The sequence below is a fragment of the Camelus bactrianus genome, chromosome 8, assembly GCF_048773025.1.
Source record: "Camelus bactrianus isolate YW-2024 breed Bactrian camel chromosome 8, ASM4877302v1, whole genome shotgun sequence".
NCBI classification, from domain to species: Eukaryota; Metazoa; Chordata; class Mammalia; order Artiodactyla; family Camelidae; genus Camelus; species Camelus bactrianus.
In genome coordinates, this window is record NC_133546.1 from 63,621,796 (window position 1) to 63,639,691 (window position 17,896).

At 40.2% G+C, this 17,896-nt stretch overlaps 1 protein-coding gene across 2 annotated transcripts; it reads right to left on the reverse strand.

Moving 5' to 3' along the window:
- Positions 1–1,351: 1,351 nt before the first annotated feature.
- On the reverse strand, positions 1,352–17,872 carry PRSS35 (serine protease 35). Of its 2 annotated transcripts, XM_010972859.3 has the most exons (3): positions 17,767–17,872; positions 17,356–17,540; positions 1,352–4,176 (listed from the first exon to the last, which is right to left on the reverse strand). In XM_010972859.3, the coding sequence occupies exon 3, from the start codon at positions 4,155–4,157 to the stop codon at positions 2,916–2,918; it is 1,242 nt and encodes a 413-aa protein (XP_010971161.2). In that variant the 5' UTR covers positions 4,158–4,176; positions 17,356–17,540; positions 17,767–17,872; the 3' UTR covers positions 1,352–2,915. The 2 variants fall into 2 exon arrangements, with proteins under 2 accessions (XP_010971161.2, XP_074224778.1); XM_074368677.1 differs by lacking the exon at positions 17,767–17,872 and having other exon boundaries at positions 17,356–17,672.
- Positions 17,873–17,896: the final 24 nt, after the last annotated feature.

Sequence of the window (17,896 nt, forward strand, 5' to 3'; positions counted from 1 at the left end):
CTTTTTAAAATCAGTAGCCAAAATATATGTTATAAGAAAACCACATTAAAGAAGAACAATGCTATTTCCAGGCTATTTATAGCTATGGACCATCATCCTTGTAATGCCCAGTGCTTGGTTCAATTGCCTTGTCCGAATATTCTTAATTAATGATCACAGTTCATTTTTGATGGGAGTGAGCACTTGATTTACTAGCATAAAGCCAAAGAATTATGAGTAACTGGAATTGTCAACATTGGAATAAAATGGAAGATAAACACAATACAATTTGTGTAGTATAGAGCAAACTGGACTAGTCATTTAAAGCAATAAATTATATTCCTGAATTAATTTGAATAGCTAAACAATATTGAAGTGGTGAAAAGATTTCTCTTATTACTGGACAGCTCCTTGAAATGGAATGCTCTGGAGGGAAATTTAAATTATGGAGTTAAAGTAGACTCTGATCTTGGTCATGTGTACATTTAAATCTTTTTCAAAACAAACATTTGGGATTTAACTAAGAAGCATATCAAGAAGGGAAAATATGTTAAGTCTCTTCTTAAGAGACAGACTTATTGATTTGAGCCAGAAAAAAATATAAATAAATGTATTATTTGGGTAAAGAAAAACCCCACAATTTTAAGTTTCGGTTGTTTTATAAATAGGTCTTGAATTCAATTATTGATAAGTCCCTCTAAGCAATAAGTTGATATCGTCATTTGCACACAGTAGGCAGCATATGTTCCTGTGGGTATATCTGTCTAAGTGATTTCAAATTAATTTTCTATTTCAGATCTGATAAGCGTAACAGGAAAAGGAAGTGAAGTAAAGCTTCTGAGTAAGGTAGTCCATTTTCGTGGTCCTAAATAGGTCTTACAAGATTCATGATTCTCTTGGAAAAGAGAAGAAAATCAGAGCATCAAACCTCTGCCAATAAAATGAGCTAAATTTTATGTTTTTGAAAAGTATATTGTGCAATGATTTTAAGGAAATCGTGTGTATTCAAAATTTAACCATAAGCACCTCACTATTGATGCTAAGCATCCTGAATTACTCTGAGCTGACTGAAACCTGGAACTTACTTTCCGTGAATCTAAGATGAAGATTGTGTGTGTGTGAATGTGCAAAATTCACCTTTTAGTGAGACAGTGAAGCATTTTTAGTCGCAGTGATCATATAGATATTTCCTCAGAAAAGATTTGATGAACACTTTTGAGACAATAGCCATACTCCACTGCCAACAGTGATGAAATGCTACCCAGCAAAATGTGCTTAGAGTTAAATAAAATCATTTTTTTAAAACAAACAACAGTTAATTACATACTTGCTAAAACCTTGTACATACATAAACACAGTAAGTTATAGTTGATTGATTTTTTAAATTTTTATTGAATGATTTTTGACAGATTCACATTATAAAAGAATGTAATGTATTAAATTTCAGCTATTTTCAACATCTTTTACAAAATCATTTTTTATCATAATCTAATCATGTAGTCCTTTGCCTACTAGTCAAGGGTATAACTTCCCATTGTTAAAGAAAATTATAAGTAAAATGAATTTGAACTCAGGCAGAATAAACGATGTGGGTGTACCCCAAGAGACGAGAGAATGTACTCTAAAAACTGTCAGAAGACCAGCCCAGAAATCAGGCCTGCAACTCCTGAATTTTATGGTGCGCTCAATTACAAATCACTAAGACCCTTTCATCATAATGGGCTGAACTAACCGTCTTTTACAGCCGTTCAGCAAATACCTGTTTGTGCAAGAAATATGTATTGAATGTCTGCTCTGTGTTTGATCTGGACTCTGTTCAGGCTGCCAAGATGGCCCAAGTGAGTGCACAACCTTGGTTCTTAATGAAAATAATCAGAACTTCCTTTACAAATCATATTCATAAATTATCCTCATTTTGTTAAAAGGACATATCTAAAATTACCAATCAAAGAATTCACCAAAATAATATGCCTATGGCACTATTAAGAAAGCTGAACTTTGTCAAGGGGAAGAGAGGCTTTCTCTTGAGGAAGACTATAGAATCCTTGTCTAAAACTATAATACCTCGTACATAGGAGACTGTAGCATCAAATGATGGGGCTTAAATACATGATCATTTATAGCTTTTGAACTGTCTTCCCTATGCATACTTGGAAAGTGCCCATTTTGAAAACTAAATAAAAACTTGAGATCTTAAAAATTCTCAGCTTCCCTATTTCTAAACTAAATTTATTTCATAGAGCAAAGTGTTTCTCCCATAAATAATAACACTTTCGTTGGTATTTTTAAAGCAGTGAAATAGTTAATAGTTTGTCTCTAAAGCTTGCTGTCTCTTGTAATTCTTAAAATAAAAAAAAAAAAAAGAAAGAAAACCTAAAGTTTCTCAGACACCCAAAGGAAAACACAGTATAAACATAGAGGTCATGAGCTGAATGTGTCCATCTCAGAATAGCACAAACTGTGTCTGTAAATTAGTGTCTCTAACCCAATTCTAATCATGTTACTTTCCACCTCTGTGTATGTAGCTTCACATTTAATATGCAACCAGCACCTTATTAGTCTCTTCTGAAGATTAGGACCCTGAGAACTAGTCCACTGAGAAATCACATATTATTTATAACACCAGCTTGACTTTTAAAGAGTGTCTAATCTTTAAGAAGGCAGAAAGAAACAACATATTTCCCACAAGTGAAACTTATCACCATGTAAAGAATATATACTTGGCATTGAAGTACCCATCTAGTTTCCATATGTATACCTAAACTTTTTTTTAAATGGATGAAAAGCACCTAATTTTGAAAAAGTAAATGTAGAAAGATTGAAATGCTATTGATAGGGTTCAAGTCAAGGCATAACCTATGGCGTGATCTTGCGACAAGCATCAGAATTGGTTTTCTTGGCTGTTGAGTAATCCACGGACTTGCTTCAGGTTTCCGTTAGCCAGAAGTACAGTTGGCATCATCTCCGTGCATCCAGAGGCAGATCTGGGCGTACTTGAGGGGCGTGATGCGCACCGCCACGTTATAGTCCTTCTGAACACCATGCACATCCACCCATTGGTGGCCTGAATAGACCGCAATGATTTTGCGCTTCCAACTCTTTTTGTCTGGCTCTTTCAGACGCAGATAGACCCCAGAGCCGGTGGAGCCCGACTCGGCATCGCAGTATTGATAGAGGAGATCGTTGGATTCATCAGACACGCTGCAAAACCGGTAGACTAACTGATCTGGCCGGTCGTGATCAAAGCCTGAGAAGTGGATCATCCCGCCGGGCAGCTTCTTGATGGTAGGACTGATTCCCAGCTCCATGTATTTCTTTCTGTGAGGGCGCTTCAGCTCCAGAAGGGCGTAGTCGTAGTCCAAGGCAGCGTCTCCCTGCCCGCCTCTGGCCCAGCCTTTGGGAATGTGGGTATTCTTGACTCGGGTCCACTGGAAGGAGGGCTTCCCATCAGCACCTCGCTGACCCCGAGCAGATTCCTTCCTCCTCCTTCCGGCGCTGGCTCGCTCCTTCAGGTTCTCTTTGGTCACCTCGCTTTCATCACCACCACTTGCGTCCCTCCTGCTCCTCCTGGAACCCCGACGTTTCTTGCCACCACCTTTCTTTCTCATCTTCAACAACCCTACCCTTAGCCTTTTACTCCCTTTGATGTAGTCCTGTCCGTCGTGGATGCAGTGGGCAGCTGTTAGGACGTGATTGGGGGAGATGAGGATGCCGCTGCAGCCCGTGGAGAGCTTCACGGCAGTATTGAAAGGGAAATTGGTCAAGAATCTTTTGTCTAAGATGCTGAATCTGCTGTCGGTGCCGTACACCTGCCTCTTCCTCCGAACAGGTGCTCCTTGTGTGGTGAGATTTTGAGTTGGCTCCAGGACCCAGCCTTGAACTTTGACTCTGGTCAAGGTTCGGGTGGCATTCTCAAAGACAGTCTCATATGAAAGAGAGTCTTCGAGGTCAGAAAGGCTGGGAGCGGGGAGTTCTTTCTGGCATTCAATGCCACACACTCTCTTTAACACCATCCTAGCATCTGCCTCAAAGTTGGGGCTGGTGAGACGGAAAGTCCTCTCACTGACAACCCGGGGTATTTTTCTCAAGTGCCACATAAAATCCTTTTCCGTTTCTGATCCATCAATGATGGTCCACCCAAGGGTGAAAAATATCAACCAAAATAGTATGGTTTCCATCTCGTTCTTCTCTGTTGTCCTTTAAAATAGAAAAAGAAAGAGAAGTTTTATAATGTTTTCTTTTTAAATATGTTACTTATTACTCATTTAGGCCTTGGGTCCTAACACAAATAGGGGTCCTTATTTTCACTATACTTAGATTTTACTGAGATTCAATAAACACCCTGACTATGTAGGCTCATACAGATGTCCCAAATCAGTAATTTGTTCTCACCCAAACTTCCCTCTACCAGCCCTAATATGTGGATACGTGAACCACCCCCACCTGCCATCTCCCCTCTGCCTCCCTAGACAACCTAACACATGGGGGAGTAGGATGGGGGGACAAGCTGGGATCACCTGCTCCCTAGGTAAAACCCTCTTCCTTCCAAGTTCTCCTACAATCTTAGCTCCAGATGATTTAGAAATAAAGGTAGCAGAAGATGTCTGGCACTTTCCATGAATTTAGCTTCTTAATCAAAGCAGAGATCATAAATTCCTCATCTTTAGAGTGTAAGTGCCTAGCATAGAGCTCGAAGAGACATTCACTGGAATCCAGTGAATTTCCCTGTATCACGGTTTGCAGACCAAGCTAATGGATGGCACAAGTGAAATCATCGGATAATATTCTAAAATATTCAGTAGAGGTTTTAGAAATAAGTAAATGGGCCCATCTGCTATTGAGCTACTTTTTTTAAAAAACTGAACAGATTAAAAAACTGTCAGATTACAATGTATCACTTTCTGGTGTACAGCATAATGTTTCGGTCATATGTATACATACATATATTCATTTTCATATTCTTTTTCATTATAGGTTATTGACTTGGTTTGATTTTTACAAGCAGAACCCTTTATCAAAAAAAAATGCACAGCACAGGCCAGTTTATTCAAAAGTAAGGAAAACGTACCCCATGGTTTTTTTTAAACAAAGTTGTGCTTAGAACTACCACCTAAGCAAAGCAACACACACAAATGCTTTATAGTGACATTTTATGTATAGTAAAATTGTAAGGATTTATGGAGCACAGGCTATGGTTCTGAATTTACGACTTGGGGGAACATGGGCATGATTAATTATAGTCCCTTTCATTGTGGGTCATATCACCTGATAGCGGTTTGCAGTTGCCAGTACCTGGCATGGTATAATACCCTTCTAATGTTCACATCATCTCGCTCTCTCTTCCTGCTTCTCTAAGCTCACTAGTATGTAAATTTATTCCTAGACTTGATTTGTTTGTCAGTTGTTCCTTTGTGAGGGTACGTGGGGGTGTAGCCCTCCCTGGAGCAGCAGTTTTGACATTTGCAAGCATTGCGGCAAGTTGTTTTTAACTAATAGTTAAAATATCCAGGCTTTGCAAATGATTTGCATTGTGTATAAAGCAGAGGCAATTCAAAGTTAGATTATTCGTACAATACCTTCATTCTCAGTGCTTTCTTCTAAACTCTTTTTGCCTGGAAAAGAAAGCTGCTAAGAAATGTTAGGAATGGCCCACAACCCTGGGTGCACCCATAAGAACCTGTGTGTTGGCAGGAAAAGCAAAAGTTGTTTCTGCTGCAGAGCTGACTATGGGCATCTCCTGATACAGCAGAGTCCATTTTGCTATATACAAGTACAGAAGTTTATTAACAAACTAAGAGCATTCTTTTGAGAAAACAAAAACATACCCATTAACCACCTTTTTGTTTAAACATTATCCATCAAAACAGGACATAATCAATTTGAACCATCGTACATTATACTTTTGAACGTATTAAGCAAGTTTAAAATAATCTTAACCATGACTTGGCTTCAGCAGAATGACATAGAAATTTTACAGTTTTCATTTCTTCATTTGCTCACACTTGAATGCTCAGTAATGGTGATTCTGGTTAACATTAGACTGTTGTTTAACGCTAAATAGTTTGTTTTATTTTGGAGATGGAGCATTATTCTGTAGAGTGATGGATATTCTCCAAAAAATCAGTAAAGAATATGTCAGAAAAAATCCACAATCATGTCACAATATTTTCTAATCACCACCGTGGCAAATGTGACTTTATACAAAGCAGTAATAATACTGGTAACAGTTTTATTGAACCACCTATTTTCTTCTGTGACCTTCTGTGCAGTTTTCATAATGAGTTTTTCATCCAGTTTATTTAATTGGATTGGAATGAAAAAGGCTAACAACTTGGTAACTATACTGAGACCTTGAAATTGTGTTTAACTAGACGGTTCCAAGTTTGAAAAGTTCTATCTTTCCCTTAAAAAATGCTAAAATAAGAGAGTTATTTGCTGCCTCTTAGCTTATCAACAGCCCCAAATAGATGATTTTAAAAGAATATAGGGGTGGGAGGGTATAGCTCAGTGGTAGAGTGCAGGCTTAATATGCACAAGGTCCTGGATTCAATCCCCAATACCTCCATTAAATAAATAAATAAACAAACAAACAAACAAACTTAATTACCTCCTTCCCTGCAAAAAACAAAAAATTTTTAAAAATTAAAAATATATACATATCTTTTTATCTACTTAATTCTTAGCAAAATTCATTCAAGGGAGCTTTTTGGTGTGGGAAATAAAATTTTTAAAAATTGATTTTTCATTTAGCCCTATATGATAGCAGCTGTTCATTGTATACTTAACACATAATTACATCAAAGACTGAAAGCCACTTACCCTCATTAAAAAATACATAGAATCACTTTATACATTTTAATAACTGATAATAATGATCTGTGGAGTAATGAATGTGCAAAAGGCATTCCTAGGCAAAAGTGAGGATGTAAATCATGGTCCTGTGGTATTGCTTCCACAGTTAAGTTTTAGTTTTGGGATTTGGGTTTTTGTTTTGTTTGTTTGTTTTTCAGTACTGTTTAATTTAGTGTTGCAAGTTTTCAGATAGTTATGGTTTAGATAGGCGGAATGCAAATATTAAATTATAACTGACATGATGACCTTTTACCATACAAATCATTGAATGGGAATATAACTCTCAAATGTAGAAGTCCCCCATTCTTTACCAAATAAAACACATACCCTGTGCCATAGTTCTGTAGGTAGACTTTTAAGAGCCCCATGTAATTGTTAGTTCTATGTGTCAACCTGACTGGACCCCTGGATACCCAGATATTTGGTCAAATATTACTCTAGGTGTGTCTGTTGTGGGGAAGGAGTTCTGCATAAGATTAACATATGAATTGGTAGACTGAATAAAGCAGACCTCCCTCCCTAGTGTGGGTGGGCCTCATCCAATCAGTTGAAGGCCTGACTAGACCAAAAAGCCTGACTCTTCTGTGAGTAATGAAGAACTCCTACCTGACTGCATTGAGTGGTGCCATTGGCTTTTATCCTGCTTTGGATGCAAAATGAAACATGAACAACTCAAAAGAATAGTATTAGATTGTTAATAAAATTCTTGTGTGTGGTAAAATAAACTCTGTCACATCAAAAGATGCCTGGTTGTAGTCCCCAAACCAGCAGTGTCAGCATCCCCTAGGAACTTATTAAAAATGCTAAAGGGGTTGGGAGTGTAGCTCATGGTAGAATGTGTGCTTAGCATGCATGAGGTCCTGGATTCAATCCCCAGTACCTCTATTTTTTTAAAATGCTTATTCTCAGGGCCATACTCTCCTGAAGGGGCATGGGTTCCCAGCTTTGTGTGTTTTAAACAGCCCTCCAGGCAATTCTGATACTCAGTACAGCCTGAGAACCACTGCAGCAGCCAAGGCCCTGTTGTACCAGCTTGAGCCCTGATCTAAAAAGTGGTCTTTCCAGGGCTCATTGCTTAACCAGGTTTCAAATGACCTCTGCTTCATCTTTGTGTACAAAATAAATTTATCCTGAACTCTGCTCTTTTACTGTGTTAGGAACTGCTAATATTGAATGGTTCAGCCTTGAATAGAAAAAAAACATACTTTTATATAAGTTAGTGAGCAATGTCTGAAAAGATGCAAATTCAGTAGGCTTGTATGTAATGCCTCCAACATCTGATGCTCCGGATGATGCAAGGGCATTGGCTGGCCAGCCCTGTCTGGAGCCCTTTGAGGGACTCAGCTGCAGTGCAGCCCAGGAGTAAAAGCCATGCCCACATCTATCCTTGGGCACAGGAAAGGCAGAGCCTTGTAATAGAATCTCAGAATCATAGTAATAAAGGACATGGATTCAGTTAGCCTGTCTAATTTGGCCTGTAATTTAAAATTTGGACAAATGTTTCAGGACACTTTCTTTTGTAAAACCTGAAGTTTGCCTTGTGGTAAAATGTCAATGTGATGTAAATGATAGCTCTTACTGATAGAGCCATCCATGGTTCAGTGGCTACATCTACAGACGCCTGTCTTCCAACATCACTAACTAAAGGGATGTGGTCCCAGCTCGCGAAGCAGCTATAGTATTTTGAAAGCTTTAATGTCCCTTGTCTTCCCTCCTCCTCCTCCTCCTTCTTCCTGTCTTCCATTATAATTGTGACCTTCCCTGGCACTTTCCAGATGGCTTGCATTTGGGGCTTCAAATTCCAATTTGGGTTAATGAAAGTGAGGCTGCAGTCATGGCCCCCACCATGGGTCAGTGTTCAATAGCTGATTATGGGTTGGATCATGGAGACAAATGGAGGCGAAGGGAATTAGGGAAGAGGCAAGCCTATCAGGATTTATGGATGAACTCCTACCAATGGAGTAAATCTTACTCCACATTTGTACCTGGTCTGTACTATTAACAGAAATGGCCACACATAACTACAAGGGCTAACTTACTATGGCTTTGGTTTGTCTGTGTGCTTATGCTTTCTCAGAAATGTGAGTGCTGATAGTATTAAGAATATTTGAGTGTCTGTAGCAGCATCATGGTTACAAAGGCAGACCAAGGAGTAAGACACCTTGGGCTGAGTCTCACCTTTACCACTTATTAGGCATCTGAATTGGGCAGTTCATTAAGTTCAGTTAGGTTTCAGTTTCCTCGTCGGCAAAGGCGAGATGGTAGTAATCTCAACTTCATAACATAATTGTGAGAATTAAGTAAGTTGATACATGCAAAGAATTACCTCTGAGCCCAGAACATAGAAATAATAAGTTCTTTCATAATTATTATCCTACCTTAATGGGTGAATTAACATCACTTTAAAACAGTTTATTATATAAGGCAAAGTTATAGCACTTGTAGTTTTCAAAAAAGTCAGTTTTACAGTCAAGCAGTTTTATTTCAGGATAGTTTCTTATGCCCTCTCAAACTCCCTTTTTCTTTGTTTTGTTTTTTGTTCAAGGACAGCTTCACTTTAGAGACTTCCCAAATGAATGCTTTCCTAATTACTCATTTCTATGAATATCTGTGGCTCTGTGATGTATTTTTTTCTTTGCTGTTAAACTCAAGTGTGTTTAAACATTACCCAGCCACAGAACACTTGAATTACATTTCCTGTGTCTTACTTTTAGCCTGGATCTATCCTAAGAATTCTGAAACTGCCAACAGGACCTAGGCCTAAAAGGACACAGAGTCAATGTCAAAATAACTCCTCAAAGGAAGTGATTTACAGTGAAAGAAAAACCTAACTTTTTGACTGAGTCTATCTGGAATGTATAGAATTTTACTATGGCATGACATAATTATATCCTCAGGCTGTTCCTCTTTTCATTTTTTGGTTTGTTACCCTGAGAAGTTGATATTTTAGCTTAGGTAGGGCAGGCAGACGAATGAAAGATGAGATGAGTGCTCTCTATATTAAAGGGTTTGAATGAATTGCTTTGTTTGTAGATGAAAATGAGCTGCCTTATTTATCTAGCAGCTGTACCAGGTGATAGGTTTCACACTTACTCGGGCCTTTCTTTTTATCTGGTCCCTTTTTTTGTTTGGTTGGGTTTTGTTTGGTTTGGAGTGGGGGGAGGTAATTAGGTCTATTTATTGATTTTTTTGAATTTTTAATAGAGGCACTGGGGATTGAACCCAGGACCTCGTGCATGCTAAGTATGCGCTCTACCACTGAGCTATACCCTCCCCTCCCTTTACCTGCTCCCTTGTAATGTACAGTGAGGTATTTGTCCAAGTTCACATGTAGAGCATACTGCCATGGAACATCATTTTGCATTACTGTCAAACAACTTTGGGGGGGCTGTCATGAGTCAGAGACCACTCAGTCAGATCAGTGGCCTGGTAGGGCCAACACCAACTTCTACCATAACGTCTATGTTAGGACACAGCAGTGATTGCATTCCCTGTCCTTTATTTAACCATCCATGATTCCAACCTGCTCCTCCCAACATCACTGCCTACATTTACACATATGCACGGATGTGAAAAAATGCTTCAGCCATCTCTCTCTTCCTCCATTGTCATCCTCCACCTGTTCAGTCAAGATCGACACACCACAGGTCGACTTTATGGCCTGGCCCATATTCTGCACACCTGCAGGGAGAAGTACTGGCTTTGGCAGAAGGCTGGGGCAGGAGAGGAGGAGGATTGCTAGTGAGAGCACACAGGTAGAAAGCAAGCATTAATGGGTTAGGGTTTGGAGAACGCTTGTAACACTTTAATAGTCTCTTTCACAAATTGAGAGCAGATGCAGAGGAGAATAGGTATTTTCCTAAATTCAATTCCTGGCCCACTTGAAGCCCCCACTGACTGTCAGTCACTGAGTGGAGCATTGAATGGAGGCCAGATTTCAGCTAAAAACGTATGGGATCAGGATGATGAGAAAGTGTTAGTGATGTGGTGAAGATGACTCGGGTGTTTCAATGATGATGGAGGCAGTGGGCTTTGAAGCCAAACCAACAGCAGTCCACTTGCAACTTCTTAGCAGTATGATTTTGTGAAGATCACTTAATCTCTGCAAACATTATTTTCTACATTTGTTAAAGAGGGATAATATTTTAGAGTATTTTTGTGAGACACTTACATGATATACATGTAAACACAATGCCCAGAGCACAGCAAGCCCCCAGCAAATGGTAATTAGTTTTATAATATCAAACAGTAGGAGTCAACACATAGGCAGGTATTTATAAGGGATTTCATGCATCCCTGAACCTCCTTGTGGTATGCCGAGTACAGACCTCATTCCATTGAACTTTACTGCACTTCACAGATACTGTGTTTTTTACAAATTTAAAGTTTGCAGCAACCCTGCGTGGAGCAAGTCTACCAGCCATTTTTCCAACAGCATTTGGTAACTTCGTGTGTCTGTCTCACATTCTGGCAATTCTTTCTCATTATTATTATATTTGTTCTAGTGATCAGTGATCTTTGATGTTATTATTGTAACTATTTGGGGGGCCCACAGACCATGCCCATAGAAGTTGGGAAACTTAATAAGATTGTGTGTGTTCTGGCTGCTCCATGACTGGCCCTCTCCCCCCTCTTTCTCCTCCTCAGGTCTCCCTGTTACTTGAGACACACAGTATTGAAATTAGGCCAGTTAAGAACCCTACGGTGGCCTCTAAGTGTTCAAGTGAAAGGAAGAGTCACAAGACTCTCACTTGAAATCAAAAGCAAGAAATGATTAAGCCTAGTGAGGAGGGCATGTGGAAAGCCGAGACAGGCTGAAAGCTAGCCTCTTGTGCCAAACAGGTAGCCAGGTTGTGAATACAAAGGAAAAATTCTTGAAGGAAATGAAAAGTGCTATATTCCAGTGAACACATGAATGATAAGAAAGCAAAACAGCCTTACTGGTTATATGGAGAAAGTTTTAATGGTCTGGATAGAAAATCAAGCCAGCCACAACTTTCCCTTAAGCCAAAGCCTCATCCAGAGCAAGGCCCTAACTCTCTTCAATTCTGTGAAGGCTGAGAGAGGCGAGGAAGCTGCAGGAGAAAAGTTGGAAGCTAGCAAAGGTTGGTTCATGAGATTTAAGGAAAGAAGCCACCTCCATGACGTCAAGTGCAAGGTGACACAGCAGGTGCTGATGCAGAAGCTGCAGCAGGTTATCCAGAAAATCTAGCCCAGAGAATTCATGAAGGTGGCTATGCTAAACAGCAGATTTTCTTTTCTCTTCTTTTATCTGTTGAGCATTTTTTGTTTATTTTCTTTGTGTATATTTAAAAAATTTTTTTTTAATTTTGGGGGGTAACTTTTTTGTTTATTTTTATTTTAATGAAGGTCCTGGGGATTGAACCTAGGACCTCATGCATGCTAAACAGGTGCTCTACCACTCAGCTATACCCACCCGCTGAACAGATTTTTAATGTGAATGAAACAGACTTATATTGAAAGAAGATGCCATCTGGGACTTTCATAGTTAGAGAGAAGTCAATGCCTGGCTTCAAAGCTTCAAATAATAGGCTGACTCTCTTAGAGGCTGATGCAGCTGGTGACGTGAAATTGAAGCCAATAATCATTGATCATTCCAAAAACCCGTGGATCCTTAACCTACTCTGCCTGTGCTCTATAAATGGAACAGCAAAGCCTGGTTGATAGCATATCTGTTTATAACAGGTTTTACTGAATATTTCAATCCCACTGCTGAGAACTATTGCTTAGAAAAAAAGGATTCCTTTCAAAATATTACTGCTTATTGATAATGTACCTGGTCTCTCAAGAGTTCTGATGGAGATGGACAACAAAATTAGTGTTATTTTCATGCCTGCTAACACAGCATCCTTCTACAGCCCGTGGATCAAGGAGTCATTTTAACTTTCAAGACTTATTTTTAAGAAATACATTTCGTAAGACTACAGCTGCCATAGGTGTGGTTCTTCTGATGGATCTGGGCAAAGTCAATTGAAAACCTTTGGGAAAGGAGTCAACATTCTAGATGCCATTAAGGACAGTCCTGATTCACGGGAAGAGGTTAAAACATCAACATTAACAGGAGTTTGGAAGAAGTTGATTCCAGTCCTCATCGATGACTTTGAGGGGTTCAAGACTTCAGTGGAGGAAGTAACTACAGATGTAGTGGAAATAGAAGCAAAGTAGCATTGGAAGTAGAGCCTGAAGATGTGACTGCATTGCTGCAATCTCACGATCAAACTATAATGGGTAAGGAGTTGCTTCTTATGGATAAGCAAAGAAGGTGATTTCCTGAGATGGAATCTATGCCTGATGAAGATGCTTTGAAGATTCTTGAAATGACAACAATGGATTTAGAATATTACATAAACTTAGTTGATAAAGAAACAGCAGGATTTGAGAGAACTGACTCTAGTTTTGAAAGAAGTTCTTTGGGTAAAACGCTGTCAAATAGCACTGCATGCTACAGAGAAATCGTTTGTGAAAGAAAGACACGATCGATGCAGCAGACTTCACTGTTGCTTATTTTAAGAAATTGCCATGGCCACCCCAGCCTTCAGCAAGCACCACTGTGCTCAGTCAGCAGCCATAAACATCAAGGCCAGACCCTCCACCATCAAAAAGATTATGACTTTCTGAAGCTCAGATGACAGCCATCATTTTTTAGCAACAAAGCATTTTTTAAATTAAGTTATATACATCACTTTTTAGACATCATACTATTGCACAGTTAAGAGACTACAGTACCTTTTATATGCACTGGGAAACCAAAAAAAAAAAAAAATCATGTGACTGGCTTTATTGCACAATTTGCTATATTGTGGCGGTCTGGAACTGAACCCACGGTATCTCCAAATTGTGCCTGTCATGGCTCCCAAGGAAAGCCACATCCTAGTCCCGGGGACCTGTGAAAATGGTCCTTACCTGGTAAAAGAGACTTTGCAAATGTGAGTTAGCTAAGGATTCTGAGATGAGGGGATTAGCTCGGATTGTCCAGGGGAGCCCGTGTAATCCCAGGGATCCTTATAGGAAGGAGGCAGGAGGGGCAGTAGTAAGACGGAGCAGTGAAGATGGAGGCAGAGGTCAGAGTAAGGCGGGGTCACAAGCTCTGGAATTGGGGTGGGGGGTCTAGAACCTGAAAAAGGCCAGGAGACAAATTCTCTCTAGAACTTCCAGGAAAAGAAATGCAGCCCTGCTGACCCTCTTTAGACTTCTGGCCTCCAGAACCATAAGATGATGTGTGGTTTTAAGTCACTAAGTTTTTGGTAATTTGTTACAGCAGCAATAGGAAATGAATACATTTGGGGGGGGAGGGTAATTAGTTTATTTATTTTATGTTTTAGAGGAGGTACTGGGGATTGAACCCAGGCCCTTGTACTTGCTAAGCATGCACTCTACTGCTTGAGCTATAGCCTCCCCCCATACACTTAAAAAAATTTTTTTTTCAATATTTGTAGCTTTTTTGTTTGTTTGTTTTATTTGGAGGGGTAATAATTAGGTTTATTTAGTTATTTATTTTTTTAATGGAGGTGCTAGAAATTGAACCCAGGACCTCATGCATTGCGAAGCACGTGCACTACCACTGAGCTATAGCCCCCCCCCCCCCGGAAATGAATACCCTTATAAAGGTAAAAATCTAATTTTTTAAATTGTCTGCCTTTGATGTTTAGAAAGGAAGTAGTAGGGACTGATATAAAGTGGGAAAGAATGTTTGGGTCAGAGACATACACTTAAATGGAAATTTTCTTAGGAAAATTATACAGACACACAATTCTAGAACTAAACCCAGAAAATCACAACAAAACATTATGGGGCCTGGAGAAGTACTGCTTAGAAGAAACGAGAATCAGAACAGGGTAGATAAATTCGTGTGTTCTACAAATGCACACAGAGCTTAACTATGTTACGCCCGCATCATTTCAAAGCCTCTTTCCTCATTTCAGAATCTCTGTGATACTCTTCCTTGGCCATTGAGTTGGACTAGAAAATTCCTAAGATATCTTTCAGCCCTCACGTCCTACATTAAACCACAAATGAGAAAAACACAAGTAATTTACTCATCAATGATCCTGAAGGAGCTTCAATTCCTAGTCCTGGGAGGGTAGGAACTTGCCTGCTATCCATATTGCTACCACGAGATGGCGAAGCTGGCCTATTGATGCCAGATCTAAGAGCCCACATCTAAATTGTTTACATTCACTGAGCTAGGAAATCGAATTTATTTTCGAGGCAGGTAGGCTTCATGGGAGGGAGAGAAGTCTCACTGGTTAATAGTACACTAGACATTGTCACATGTGGAATTGATCACATTTAGCAAACCCACCTACAGACCACAGAGACGGTCCTGATGAGCTGAGGTTGATGATGATGTCCACGGCCAGACGATTTCCTGGCAGGTGGTTTCCCAAAACCACTGCCCCACCAGCACTTCCACTCTGACCTACGGCACCGCTAAATCATCCCCCAAATGTGCTGCCGTTCATTCCAACACGAAGAAAAATCTTCAACCCACCAACTATTTCACATGTTTATCAAATACTTTATAATCCATTTCAAAGGATAAGCTCTCCACCGATTCTAGGCTGAAAATAAATGGCAAGGAAGCTCACTGACAATGTGCCAGTTTCTATGCAGAATATCATACCAATAACACCATCTTCAAGTGTAGTTTCAGGAATGGAGACAAAGTAATGTCTGCTTTAAAAATTTAGCAGTACTTGAGGGAAAGGAAGATGGTAAAGTTACACAGCTGATTATTTTACAGTAACCCACAACTTCTGTTTCTCATCACAATAAAAAAAAAAAAAACCTCTCTTTTTGTTTTAGCTATTTTTCCAGGACCTGTACATTTCAAATTATGCAATGGATATGCTGTGTGTAAATCAAATTCGGGGTGAGTGGCACTAAGGGAGCCCCTAGAGAACCCTCTGCTGGCTCTTTCATCCACTGGCATAGGAAGTATACAGCATATGGCTCCTAACTTTTTATCTTGCAAGTTGGCCTTTGAAAGCAAAGAATCTCTGTAAATGCATTAGGTCTGCTACTCTTCAGGCTTTAAAGCTTATGCACGGTTGTTTTCAGCTCAGCAAACATCTGTTAAAGCTTCTGACGCTCTTGAAAAAACTTGAGTTACGCAAAGTCACAAAATAATAACCTGTGTCCCGCTGATTTAACTTTCCCACCCTCCTCATCTCAGATTTCTCCTGGGCAGAGTTAACTCCCTTCTAGGTGAAGTAGCTTCAGCCTCCAGAAGTCTCAGTCTGAACCCACTGTTAAAATGCAGTATGCTTGCCTTGGATAGTTGAGCATTGGGCAGAGAAAGATAAATCATTAACTCAACAGGGAAAATTAGCTCACATTAGCAATGGTTTATTTTAACAAATAATGAGCACGTCCTGTATGCCAAGCACTAGGCTAAACAATCTCACATTTGACACCACGAGAAAGATTCTTAAAAGCGTGCAGACCTCCAAGCTGTCTGGAAGGAAAGTAGGAAAAGTGTCAACATTCAACCTCTTCTCACATTAAAGGAGCTCCTCTAGTGTTTCCTAATAAAAATAAAATTCCATATGATGCTTGAGCACTCCTTTCAAGCCTAACTGACTTCTTTGGCTGGAATTTTCACATTCCCTCTTCTAAATTATAAACCAGATTCTAAGCATAGTTCTCCAAGCAGCAACATAGGACTTTTATAGTTCTCTATGGAGACACATGCACTTGGGATCAAATGAGAATTAATTTCAGAAGTGAGAAGGGTTTTAATAAAAGGGGGAAGGGAGCATCTAGATACAAGATTGACAGCTTCTTTCACGTCAATGACAGTGCGAAAAGGTCAGAGGAATGAGGCAGGAGGTGTTTCTACAACTTTTCAAAGACTTTTATTGTAGAAAATTTCAAACTACACAAAAGTAGAGAGAAAGCTATTTTTTAAAAAGTAGAACAGTAAACCCCACGTGCCCATCACCCAGCTGCAATTTTTACCAATATTTTGCCAATCTTGTTTCAGTTGTCTCCTCCACCTTTTTTTCTAGAGTATTTTAAAGCAAATCCAACACTTTCCAATTTTATTTCACCTTCTCATTTTAAAAAAATGTTTTGCACTGCTCCTTTTGCTGACCTGTGCAGCCAAATTGATGAGAGAGAGAGGAATTCCTAGCTGTCATAGTAAACCTGCCAAAGAGGCTTTCAACGAGAGTAGACTTTCCAGGAATGCGTTTTACACCTTTTTCAATGGCATCTGTTAATAATCACAAAAAGAAAGACGGTCCCCTCTGGTAGTACTTAAATAGAAAGAATTCCATTTATATTCCAATGCAAACATTGTTACTGTTACTATTAAACTGTGCAGAGGCCGGCACGAAGAATCGCCTTTCTGAAAGAGTCGTTTCTTTGATGACTTAAAAGTGCTGAGTTTGATCCCTAACTTTAGAGCCCTTCAAAGTTCTCCCCGGGTAGGTCTTGTCTTTCTTAAGGAAATGTCCACGTTCTGGGGTCTCACCCTATCCAGGGGGGCTCCATCCTTACCTGTTCAGCTGATTCGGTCCTGGGGGCGCTGCCCAGCTCGAATCAAAGTGTCCCGAGGTTGTCACCAATGCTGGTGAGGCAGGAGGGCGGGGGCGCGGCTGCCACCAGCCTCGGGACAGCCAGAGCCCGGGACGCCCGGTCACCGCCCGCCAGCACCGTCGGGAGCTCAGAGCTCGAGGCTGAGACTGCGAGGAGAGAGCAGAGCTGAGCGCCCGGGAGGGGAGATGGGAGGGGAAAGGGGGCGTTGGCGCCGGGCGGACGCGGGGGAGGCGAGGGGAGAGGAGAGGGGAGAGGAGGTGGGCAGGAGGAGAGAGGGGAGAGAGAGGAAGGAGAGGGAGGGAGAAGGAACAGGGACGCGGAGCTCGGGGGGGATTTATTTGGAAGTGTGGGGTGAACCAGGCAGCCTCTCACCTCAGCATCTTTGACCCCAGAGTGATTAATTCAGCTCTAGGAAAAAATAATGAGATCACAAGAGGTGTCTGTCTCCGTAATAGTATGCATCCCAAAAATAGTCTCAAGAAGATACCCCGAAATGTGTGCT